At 37.1% G+C, this 12,861-nt stretch overlaps 1 protein-coding gene across 3 annotated transcripts; it reads right to left on the bottom strand.

Annotated features, from left to right (window-relative positions):
- Positions 1–705: 705 nt before the first annotated feature.
- On the bottom strand, positions 706–12,649 carry sp2 (sp2 transcription factor). 3 transcript variants are annotated; one of them, XM_039657593.2, is made up of 8 exons: positions 12,516–12,649; positions 11,165–11,241; positions 9,881–10,642; positions 8,294–8,512; positions 5,283–5,568; positions 4,954–5,140; positions 2,643–2,836; positions 706–2,545 (listed from the first exon to the last, which is right to left on the bottom strand). In XM_039657593.2, the coding sequence occupies exons 1-8, from the start codon at positions 12,520–12,522 to the stop codon at positions 2,445–2,447; spliced, it is 1,833 nt and encodes a 610-aa protein (XP_039513527.2). In that variant the 5' UTR covers positions 12,523–12,649; the 3' UTR covers positions 706–2,444. The 3 variants fall into 3 exon arrangements, with proteins under 3 accessions (XP_039513527.2, XP_088981162.1, XP_039513529.2); XM_089125036.1 differs by having other exon boundaries at positions 12,498–12,520; XM_039657595.2 differs by lacking the exon at positions 12,516–12,649 and adding an exon at positions 11,507–12,478.
- Between the last annotated feature and the right edge of the window lie 212 nt (positions 12,650–12,861).

Raw genomic sequence — 12,861 nt, 5'->3', positions numbered from 1 at the left:
GAAGCAACATAAGAATAATAACGTCCCCAAAAATTGCTTACTTATTCACTTAATTCCAAACCCGACTTTATGTTCTTTTCAATACAATAAATGTAAATGAAAACTGGGGCTGCAAGATGTCGAAAACAGTATGTTAAAAAAAGGAGAAGAAATGTAAAGTTTGAGTTTGCACAAATAAAATGACTAAGACATTAACTCAACTGTAGAAATTGATCTTATTCACAGCTGTTTATTTCTTTTGTATCTTTGTTTTATATTTATTAGTGCTATTGCATGTAACTGTAGCTTTATATAACCTTGGTGGAGGATGGCGCGTCAGACCAAAACACAACATGACAACATCAGTTGAAGGGCTGCAACTTCACTTTTTAAATGACAATATGCTGGCCGGACTAACTGTTGTCAGTGATATAAGTGTTTGAAATGAACATGCATTCTTAATGTCTAGTGAGTGACATACCGGGGCCATTTTATTATTATTTGAAATAAATTTCTTACATGCAGCTCCTTTAAAACATGCTACCCCCATAGTTTAATTGGGGCAACTTGATCAGGTCACATTTATCTCTCAAGTCTAAAATGTAACAAGCTTTGCCCCCGATGTTTGCAGTCATGACAAAAAGCCTATTTGGGTTAAACATGAGAATGATGTCAGTGATGAAGAATGTTATTTTTGGCTGTAATAATTAACAGAGAAACACTGGATGTTTTGTGTTATGCTTTATTAGGTGAGTGGGAGAGGTGGTCTGACTGTAGAAAAAGATAGCGAGTTCTCTGGTCTAAGCTCCTCAATACAAGTTATACAAACACAAGTTTATCTACCGATATTCAAAGCCAGGGCTCTTAAATGTGGGGTTTATCAAGGATAGATAAAGAACTTTTTATTCTTTCAAATCAAACGTAGGTACATAAACCAAATAATTAAATTATCCACTCAGTGAAAACCCTGAATTTGGTCAGTGCACATAAATTGGCATTTCATAACACTTTATAAGTTAGACAAAAAAAAAAAATAATAAAGCAGGTCTACAAATGCAGTTCCCTGGAAAAAGACAAATCTCTTTAAATATGGGGTGCTGCAGACTAAGGCAACTTTTAGTCAATAAAAGGGTATTCTATTAGTCTTACATATTATAGGAATGAAACTATACAATGTTGTTGTTTTTTTCCTTCTCATTTACACTGTACACAGTCCACATCTTTCATGTTTTGGCAACAACAGCCAATACACATTTATGTAACAATTATCCTACATTTTACACCCAAACAGAGCAGTATGAACTCAGACACTATACAAACATACATGAGCACAGATTTTGTTTCCCCTCTTAAGGCCTCCTTTAGAGAGCTTGGACAACAACTTAGATTAACTTAAATGGAATGACTGAATTTAACGAACCATTAAATCCAGTAGCCGCTTTACTTGTACCTTGAACGAAATAAAAACAACATTTAAATTGGTATAACCACAATAACATTTTCATCACATTTGTGTGAAATTTCTTCTTGCTTTACAACAGAACATAAACATGACTTCTTATCTACATTTTTTTAAATGGACACATTAGCAATCTTTTAACAGACACAATCTGCATACATTCAATTCCATTTATGATTTCTTTTAAATAAATTATTCCTTATTTTATATGATCAACAACCTTTAAACGTGTAGCAAATCCCAAGATATTCACTCTCCTATGTATCTCCTTTATACACGACATGATTGTCTAACATTGGACAAGTATGTAAAAGCCAAAATATTTTTTTTTCCAAACCTTCACTAATGTTAAAACCAATCAACTAAAGTTATACAAAGTTTCAAGCTTCCGTTTAAAATCTAAAGCAGACGTTAAAAAAAATCATTTAATAACTGAAAATAATTTAACTGGGTCAAAGAGTTTGTCCAAACCGCTTATGTATTCAAATTTGCCATAGTATGTACAAATGTATGTTTGTATGTATGAAAACAAACATTTACACAATAAAAGCCAGAAAACACTGTCCATTAGCTGCTACACTTCATTGTGAGGGGCATGATATAGCTAAAACAACCAAAATATACACGTGAAAAATTAAGAAAATTGAGGGGGTGGGGGTTAGGGGGCGGTAAAGTAACTTATTTTCTTCTTTTCTTGGCTGGAGTGTCTGTTGGTGCTGAGACGGACGTCCTTTCCGCACCAAGACACAATTGACACCCATGTTCTTTGTGAATCTCAGGTGACGGCCTGCCAGCCTTCCTCTGACAATAAGAGCGAGTAAAAAAGTGGACAGCGGGAGTGTAGTCTACCCTGAAACAGCTGGTACAAACAGGTAACTTTCCAGGGTCATGTCGTACACGTGAAGGGGGGTTGACCTGTCTGTTTCCTCCCATCCTTCAAGCCCTAGGAAGAGCGTTTTTCTTATTTATCCCCCAAAGTTCCTTAAAACCTTGTGAAAGATGATGTTCACAGGGTCTTTGTGTTGATATGTGTTTTGTAATGCTTTGTGAGGTGGTCGCTCCGCATGAAACGTTTCTGACACTTACTGCACTCAAAACGTTTGTCTCCTGAAAACAGACAAAAAAATAATAATAATGAAGAGAATTTACACAGCGAAGCAACACATATGTATTTTGTGCACGTGTACATTTGGAGGTTGCATACCCGTGTGTGTCCTGGCGTGTCGCTGGAGCTCGTCACTGCGTGTGAATCGTTTTCCACAGAAGACCCAGCTGCACACAAAGGGTCTCTCTCCCGTGTGCAGTCGGACATGCGCCCGCAGCAGGGACGTCTTTCGAAAGGTCTTTTCACAGCCTGCTATGTGGCAGATGTGTTTTCTTTTCCCCACCTCTCCTGGCCTGTTGCAAATAAAAACCAACTATAAGCACCCATAATGAGTATTTCCTTTCATAAAAGCTAATCATTATAAAATGATTATCAGAAGTGTGCCATTGAGATCTGGCCATCTGAAATCTGCATCACAGTTTTATCCAAAGGGTACAGAACCAAAAACAGTTTTCAGCTGAACCAGCTTCATTGTTTAAAATTGAAGCAGATTTACTACCTGGGTTCAGATTTCATTAGGAAAGCAATCTAGGTTTTGGCCATAAATCAAAACGGATATTTATCTGAAAAAATAAATCCATGATATTAATAATAAACATTAATTTTCAATATTTAGCTTAAATGTAGATTATCAGGTGTGCATCCCTATAAAGTCTGCATGTAAGTCTGAATATTCTGCTTATATTTGTGTGTGAATGAATGGCGCAGTTCTGTCTAATACAAACACTTGCGTACCAATAATTATTTTTACTATTTTAAGCAAGAGTTTTGTTGTGTACTGCCTTTTTTTGACAAAAAAAGAGTTTTCATTTTAATTTGATTAGATTTAAGATTCATTCCATTTTTGATGATAAATATGCAAGTCATAAAATAACGAATCCAGAAAACAAAACAGAAACATTTATTTCAAATAAATTAAATTCCACCAATCGATTTTGATTAACAAGTTTCAATTTGATATTGAATCATTGGATGGATATATATCAGGTACGGTATCATGGCACATTTTCTCATGGAAAAAAATTTCGAAAAACTCATGCTGTAAACTAGGGCTATTCAATTAGCTCCATTCGAGGGCCGTGTTATTAAATCGAAAAGTTGAGATGGGCCGGTGGGTTTAGCTTATTTATTGAAACATAACAGTATCAATAAGTAAGCTAAAGTAAACAAAAAAAGTATTGCATTTACTTGGAAATGTGGTACCCAACAGGTATGGTATGCAGACCATAATAAATAACTTATTTACAGCTATGTACAAATATATGAATTATACAAGATAATAGCCATTGGTAAGAATTATTTTATTAATAATTATTATAGGCTTAAATTAAAATATCCTGACAGTGAGACTTAGTAACCATAGGTAAAACCATGCATGGCTCACTACCACTGTATAAAAATGCCTAAACAGGTAAAAACTATACACACAATGAACCCTAATAAATCTAATGCAATATAAATGACTATAACATAGTATTCAATACAAGTATCCCACATTTCTGCCCAAACCATGGTAAATTATTACATTCATAGGCTATTACATGGTAAATGTTTGTAAGGGTGGTGATTAGGGGATTTATAGTCTTCTAACTTTGTTCATGTTTCTGCTATTTACCTCATCAGTAGTGTTGGGAATGTTAAGACTGTTTCATTCAATTTAAAACTAGTTAAAATCATTGAGTGATTTGTGGTTTGTAAGAGAGAGGAGTGTCTGATTGAAACCCTTCTCACTGGATGTCGCAACGCTGTTTAATAATAGTGTCCGGGACCGGAGTAAACGCAACTCCTTTAAGCTTTGCGTTCCGTTATCCACTGGGCCGTGCTGCCTAGTTCAAGGTAAACTAATGAAACAATTGAAACCAGCTCTATTTTGTTCTCTATTTGTTGTTACTGACCGAGAAACCGCTTCAGATGATTCAGTAATAGCGGTCCAAACGAATACGAATCGTTTCAGACCGTTATGAAAGCGCGTTTGGCCAATTCAGGAAAAGGAAATAATCGAACCAAAGAATAATTAATATCTCTGGTTCAGTCGACAGAAATACGGGACACACATAATAACTGTATACATGTATTTGTATACACAAGTTTTTATAATAATAAAGTTATGATAATTACATAATTATGTTTCCACACCAAATCGTTCCTTTACATTTAACACATAAACATTTAAATGGTGGCTGGCTGTCATAAAAACTTGACGGAATTATTCAACGAAAAGAAAAATGAATATGTAATATAGTGCATATAAAAATAAAATAATTTATTTTTTGAATTTGTAATAAAATGGACAGGATTTAAAATCCGAGACTTTGTTTCAAATCAAAAGTAACAAAGCTTATTGCAGTTGATTGGATTGTGGAATTTCACACAGATTTTTAAACGCCTTTGTAAATAAAAGGTTTGCTACCTCTTTTCTGCGTCTTTGCAGTTTGGACAGGTGCAGGCCATACGCCGTTTTTTCTCTCCTGGCTGACTCTGCAGTTCCAGTGCGAGTGTCTGCGTCTGCTCCATCTGCATGGTCTGTGTTTGTGTCTGCACACCGCCCAACTGCAGACCTGCGCCTGGAACCGTCTGCACTGTGAGATGCTGCTGGCCTGAAAGACACAAACGCATCAATCAAAATGCAGCTCATATTAACATCACTCGCAATGTCTTTGCGAGAGTTAAGTAACACAAATCAATAATAATTAAACACAGCCTTTTGCATCTGTTTGTCAAAACGTAGCACTCACTCACCCCCAGCGTTGGTGATTGTCACAGGAACACCCTGCACCTGGACACCATTAATATTGATGGTCTGAACAGCCTGAGCAGCAGAGGCTAACTGGGCTGCATTCAGGGTTATCAGACCCCCCCCAGCTGGGGCAATTTTAGGCAGAGTCCTTTCTTTCCTTGACCCTGTTTGAGCCTTTTTAGTGACCATCGCAGATGTGAGGGTGCTGGTGGGTGTTGTTGGCGTGGACACAGTGGTCTCCTGTAGCTGTACAGCCTGCCATTCACCTGAGGCTGTTTTAATCAGCACCTAGCACAGCAAAGCACATGCATTAGATAATTCATTATTTATTTAGATTTTTTGCAAATGGACATGTAATAAACATATTAGATTCACTGCCCATGTTGATTATTAACTCTAAAGAGATTTGAGGTCGACCGATTGATCGCTTTTGCTGATTAATAGGCACCGATAACTGATTATCGGAAAAAATGCAACAAATAGTTTTTCTGGATTGTATCCACTGTTGAAGTGGCTGAGAAGGGTGCGTTTTCATTAAATAGTACAACAGTGGCCTCTAGGGTTGAAATAAAAAACATCATGATGCCTTGTTTTGTTTTGACACGTGAAACAGCGCTGCACTATGGAAGCTTGTTTCCGCCACTGAATAAAAAAAATAAAAAAAATAATTGTGACTTTTTATCTCACAATTCGGACTTTTTTTTCTCACAATTGCGTGATATAAAGTCGCAATTGCGAGTTTTAAAGTCAGAATTGCGAGATATAAAGTCAGAATTGCGAGAAAAAAAGACAGAAGAGCGACTTTTGACAGAAGAGCGAATTCTGACTTTTTTTCTCAAAATTGTGAGTTTACATCTCGCAATTCTGACTTTATAACATATAATTGCGAGTTTACATGTCCAAATTCTGACATCTTTTCTCAGAATTGTGAGATATAAACTCGCAATTGCGACTTATCAGTCCAATTCTAAGGGGGAAAAAAAGAATAACTTTTCCCCCCCTCAGAATAGTTTAAATCTCACAATTCTGACTTTATATCATGCATTTCTGACTTTATATCTCGCAATTCTGACTTTATATCTCGCAATTCTGACTTTATATCACGTAATTCTGACTTTATATCACGCAATTCTGACTTTATATCTCGCAATTGTGACTTTGTATCCCGCAATTCTGAGAAATAATGTCAGAATTGCAAGATATAAACTCGCAATTGTGAGAAAAAAAATCAGAATTGTGAGATAAAAAGCCACAATTACCTTTTATATTTTTCATTCTATGGCAGAAACAAGCTTCCATAATGCACAGAGAGGGTACACTTTAGATGCAGATTAAAAACAGACTGCACTACACTACAGGTTTTCATATCATTATAAAGTAATTCATTTGTTGACTAGATTCTGCATTAGTGGAGAACAGCAGTTATGGCGAGGCTGAGAGGATGCCAAGATTACTAGTACCTAAAGCGGTTAAAACAATGAAAAACAAAAAACCCACACAAGCCTGACCAAATTGTTTAATGTCATGATTATTACCATCTATTTGCATTAGTTTATATTCAGCTGGTTGCTTTTATGCCTTCGTTGTGCAGCGAAGTTGCATATTTAAAGCTAGAGTCATGAAAAATCAAAATGTATGTTCATGCAGCCGACACAAACATGTAAACAAAACAGAAATGTTTTCGATTTCAGTTTTTTTTTTCAGCACCACTGTAATACATGTTTAGTTATTCATTTTTAATAGATAATCATTCTAAAATCGAAGCAAATAAAGTGGGCTTTGGCACCAGAGGAACCTTTTCATAGATCCTAGAACTATTGGCGAAAGTACCCAGATGTCGCGTGTTCGCACCGCACGAACTAAGAGTGATTTTAGTTCTAGGAACTCTTTTGGAGGAACTTATTTAGCTCCTATTTTCAGAGTAGGGTCTAAACCAGTGCTATAGGAACAACTATCCGTGACGTTAGTGATCGCGGATTGGCCGCAAGCACGCAAAGCAACCGCCATTTTAAAAAAAATGCTATGTAAACCACACAGATTATAGCCTCTATAATTACTCCACAAACTAGCTCTATGAACATGGAAAACAGTGATAGATGGGCCTCTTAATCTTTACGCTGAGGAGAAAATCCAACACAACTTTGAGGGGACCAAGCAAACATGATTATGTGTTTCTGCTCAGCTAGCAACACTGGACATCAACCTCACTGCATATGCTAATAACTTACATTTACTGTCTACTTTCTATATATAACAGTTCTAATAAAGTATTAGACTGGACTGTTAGATAGATCGTAAACTAATGAACATGCAGAATGTGAGCACTGTTTGTTTGCTCAGGCAAACTAAAGGTCAAATTAAAGGTCCGCTGTGCCGTCAAAATAAAAGCCACAACAATGAGCGTGGCTTGCGTCACTTCAGAGTTCTTACTGGCGGAGCGAAAGCAACAGGAAAACGTTCCTAGAGGAACCATTAGTTCTCGGGAAACCACCCTGGTGGCTAGTTCCTACAAATAAGTTCCTAGAACTATCCGGTGCGAAAGCCCCTAAAGTGTGCAGGTAAATATATATGTCTAATTTCAATGCTATGGTGTTTGTGTAGATATTTAAAGATGGCCATCTTTAAGGATGACTGCTTGGATTTATATGAAATGATAACACTTTACAATAAGAGTCCATTTGTACTGTAATATTATTAACTAAGGTTAGAAAAAAGAATTGTTCATTGTTAATTTCAACATTTACTAAAAAAATTTACAATGTTTTAATGACTAAAACATTATTTTGATATTTAAAAAGTACAGCACATTTTTATGGTTCGGTACGGTTTTGAAATGTTTGTAATAAGGTTGAGCACTATTTTATGTGTTATGTTTGTTTTCATTCAATATCCAATAAAAAAAAAAAACAATCAGTTGATTAATCGGTTATCGGCCAACGTGAACACACTTAGTTATCGGTAAAATACACTATCGGTCGACCTCTAAAAGAGATAATTAAGTTTTTTGATGTACCTGTGTGGATTCTGGGGGGGACACCTGCACAGTGGGTGTGACTGTCTGTCTCTGTGGTACAGGAGGAAGTGTGGCAGAGGCGGCCTGTACCACTTTTAGAGCCTGCGAAGGGATCTGGACGACCTGCTGATCGGATTTCTGCTGAACCAACTGCACCTGCTGCACCATAGCAGGCTGACTCCCCCCTGGACTCTGCACGATCAGGAGGTTATTTCCTGCCTGTTACAGGAAGACATTATTAGAAAAAAAAAGTTGCCCACCAAATTAAAGGGAGAATTTTATAAAAATTTGTCCGGGTCATATTTCACTCAACATTTCTAGCATTGTGACATTATTGATGCATATTTTCTGCCAAATTCTGCACTTTATAATGACAATTTTAATACCATTATTCTCATTACATTTTCATGATTTTAATAAGGATTATTAAACCATTAGCAATACTTCTCGTAAAGCTGAAATAAAATTAAATATAAATATTTGAAGAAAAGAAAAATACTGCCTTGGTATATACCTGATACAATTGAATCACTAAAATTATTAGCTTAAAAGAAATACAAACTAAAACTGAAATGACAATGAATTATCTCTACATAGTAATATTTTTTTTAAATGGCAAAACATCAAAATCACCAACATAAATGAAAACCAAATATCAAAAAATCTCAATATTAATACAAATTTAGAAGTAGATAATAGGGATGCACGATATATCGGCCAGCATATCGGTAGCGGCCGATACGCGTTCATTTTAATGTTATCGTTATTGGCCTGGTAAGAAAATGTGGCCGATATATTAAAGCCGATAAATAATGTATTGTTCCCTTCAGCTGAGACACTTGTTGATCACTGTTTATGTTTTTGAATTTCTTGAAATATGATTGAAATCTCTTCAAAAAATTAAAATACGGTTCGCAAATCTGTTATATCGGCTACATAACACTATAATGAGAACATCATTATAATCGTGCGCTTGGGACATGGGTTTAATTGTGAGTCTTTTGTTTTTGTAATCAGGCTCTCAAAATTAGATAAAAATTTGGATTTAAATTTATAGCACACAAATATATCAGCTTTTAAATGTAATTATAGTTAAATATTAAAGATTAATAATTATCCAAGATTAATACAAACTATTTTACTTAAAATCAGTTTAAAACATTAAAACAAATATGATGTGAATATAATTTATAACTTTTTTACTGTAGAGACTGAAATTATTGCATTATGATAGTGATAATTACATGGGTCCTACAGTCAAGTACAATGTCAAAATCTTAAAAATAGCATATTTATTTTACCATAATTTCTAAATAGGTTTTAATTGTGAAATAGGACAGCTTGTGGAACAACAACAGCAAAACAACTTTTTTTTTTTGATAACAATGAATGAAAAGAACAGATAATGTTTTTCCCTTAAGTTAACACACATGTGCCAACAACAGCACAAACAAACAAGGTCATTTTAATGTATGAATCTGTCAAACGACATCCAGGAAACCAGCAATTCACAAATTTACACTATTATGAGCTAAAAGCACTCAAGGATTTAAAAAAGCCAAAGCAGAATGATAGAAACGCACATACTTGTATGATATTGTCGGCTGTGGTCTCTATTAGCAGCGCTTCAACCTGCTCGGCTACAGGTGGAGGTGAGGCCGGTTGATGGACAGGGGGGGGCGGGGCTATAGCCACCTGTCTCTTCCTTCCCCTCTTGCCCTTCACTGGAGCAGCAGCAGTCTCTGTTACAATATGCGCTCCTCCCACATCACTAGTAGTAACGTTAAGGGGGAGCGTGAGTCCACTAGGGAGTCGTACAACGTTAGAATTTACATTGGCATTATTCTGCCGCCGCTTTTGGGAGGACGGCTTGATCGCCACCGTCTTATGATGGGATACCGGTGCTGGGGCCAGAGGCGGCGGGGCCGGTGTGGCAGCCTGAACTGTGACAGGTGAGGTGAAAATGGCCTGGTTGGTTCCGGGGATGATCTGGATCTGTCCTCCCTGAGGCATCATTTGAATGGTCTGAGAGCCCTGGAACTGAGGGATCACTTGGTACTGGATGTTGGCATTGGATGTGCCTGCTGGACGTGAAGGGCTCTGAATAGTGAAGACAATGGGACTGGCCCCTGACGAACCAAGTCCCGCAGGCAGCTGGATGACATTCCCTTTCGCTGAGAGGAAGCCAAGGTTTTTGGGTGGAGCCGGAGCAATAGGGGCGGGCTTGATGGGGTGCAGACGGCGCGTGGTTGGCTGAGATTGTGGTGTGCTAACCGGTGCCTGGGCGGCAGGAGGCCCGATCTTACTGCAGGTAGCCGCCAGAAGTGCCAGTGGGGAAGGCTGTGAATCCTACACGTGAGCATTCAACACACAATCAATACAAAATACCAGAAGCAAATAATTAGTATACAAGCATGAAAAAAAAGAACAATATTTTTTTATGTGTGAAGAAAGAGACAAAAAGACATTAAACTGCCACAGCTATGTTAGAAAACTGTCAATACAAATAATAATAATAATATTTTTTATTTATATAGCATCTGGTGTCATTTAAAGCCATTTGAACCTTGAACCGTTTGGTTCCCAATGAAGTCCATTATATGGAGAAAATCCTGAAATGTTTTCATCAAAAACCTTAATTTCTTTACGACTGAAGAAAGAAAGACATGAACATCTTGGATGACATGGAGGTGAGTAAATTATCAGCAAAAGTTTTTTAAAAGTGTACTCCTTTAAGCATTTCAAATGACTGACTTATATTTAATTGAAAACATGAATATGATTACTGTCTTCTCCGTTTAAAAAAAAACAACATCAGTGCATCTCTAAAAAAGAAAAAAGGTGTAAAAATATTGCCTCAAGGGACCTTACTTGAGAAGCGGTGGTGGAGGGCTGAAGATATTCACTGGGGCTGACTGCGACAGTGGTGGCCATACTGTCCTTTTGATCTGGAAGGAGGAGGTGGATATTTATGCAAGGAAAAAAAATAACAACTCTCCAAATGTGACTTTCATTTGAGAATGAAATAAGGTAGCAGGACCTATTTGTGTATTCTGTGCTCAGACTTTACATGTCCTTATCTTCTAAAGCACCACAGTTTGTGATCAGTGTTTGCATAGAGAAAAGGAAATACTGAAATCGAATAAACGGATTGTTCAAATTAAACAAAACACTTTCAGTTATGAATTATGACTGTACCAAAGGAGGCGTTACCTGCTGTAATCTAAACCCTGGAGAGGAGCAATTCAGAGGGCAAGGGTTTAAAACCCAATCCACTTATAGCACTCAGTGGCACTTTACACCATAAAATGTTCTCAATCCTGCTCCTGAGGTGCTGGTCTCCTCCAAATCCAGAACCGAGATCCACTGCTCTGTTATATTCATCTTTAGTAAACAACCAGCAATGTCTCGACATTGACGACGCATGTAACGTTACAAATAACTAATAACGCAACCCAAATAAACACTTGATGTTATGATGCTTTCTAACTGGCTGTCAAGAGCTAGCAAATAAACTAGTTATACACTTTATTTGAAGTTGTTACATTTCATAATAATTCGAAGGGAATTACACCACAGGTATCTTTCTGCCATCAAATTCAACGGTTCTGCAACTTTATAACATTAAAAACTTACTCTCACAACATGCTAATCAGGCTGAAAATCATAACACACACGCTTATAACCAAAGGGAGCGTATTAACAGTAAAATTCCTGGTTGGAGGTAAGAAAAAAAAAATCAAGCCTATATGAATGTAAAATAGTTTGATTAAAGCTGCATGATGAAGCCAGCGGCTAACGCTACGCTAACAGGCTAAACGTCTGATGTCTGTAAGTGCTTGAGCTATTATGATTGAGTGCTTTAAAGTATATTTCTTTATATCATGTTTTAATCAGCCGTCCACACGTTTGAGTCTTTCTATGACCATGCAGTGCACTATGAAAGAGTTATTATGTCTGCGGGCAAACAGACTCAAGAGTGCGCTGATGGAGGAGGAAACTGCTTGCTTAGCATGCTAACTAGCCAGATAAACTATTCGCTGCGGAAAAGAACCGTGTTTCCGGAAGTGTGCATTTGGCAGAATCGCCGTGCTACGTGTGATTTTTAAAACTCGTGTGTGCAAGCTACGACATAAAATATATATATCGGTTCATTCTCTCAATAGAATGTTTATGAAAGTAACATAGTAATATAAACACCAACGTTATAATTCCTACCCACCGCTCATGACGACATTCACTCTCCGTGAAGCCTTGAAGAGCCCACACGAGATACCGCCCCACCAGCGCCCTCTGGCCAATCTGGTTACTTGTCAATCAGCGAGAGCTAGCGGTTCTGACCACTCAGAGTGCAGTATTTGTCTGATTGACGTTTGTTCCGGCCAATGGTATATGGTAGTATTTCGATGACAGTTGAAGGATATCTATCTGGCCAATAGGTTGTCGAGTTTTCAGGAGGAGGGCGGGAGCTGTGAAGACGTCAAAATAATAAGCCGAACCAATAATACAACGGGTTGAGTTTGATTGACGTTTATATCGCCCAGTTAGAAATGGAAACACCATTTCAC

This window comes from Pimephales promelas, chromosome 21 (assembly GCF_988280905.1).
Source record: "Pimephales promelas chromosome 21, fPimPro1.hap1.1, whole genome shotgun sequence".
In the NCBI taxonomy this organism is placed as follows: Eukaryota; Metazoa; Chordata; class Actinopteri; order Cypriniformes; family Leuciscidae; genus Pimephales; species Pimephales promelas.
Note: the sequence above shows the minus strand (reverse complement) of the source record. Positions and strands in the feature narration are given on the sequence as shown.

Bases quoted from the DNA above. Each gene is read 5' to 3' on its own strand.
- sp2 (XM_039657593.2), bottom strand. The intron at 5,141-5,282 runs GTGAGTGAGTGC...TGTGTCTTTCAG, and splicing joins GACAATCACCAACGCTGGGG to GCCAGCAGCATCTCACAGTG. The intron at 2,546-2,642 runs GTATGCAACCTC...GTCTGTTTTCAG, and splicing joins ACACGCCAGGACACACACGG to GAGACAAACGTTTTGAGTGC.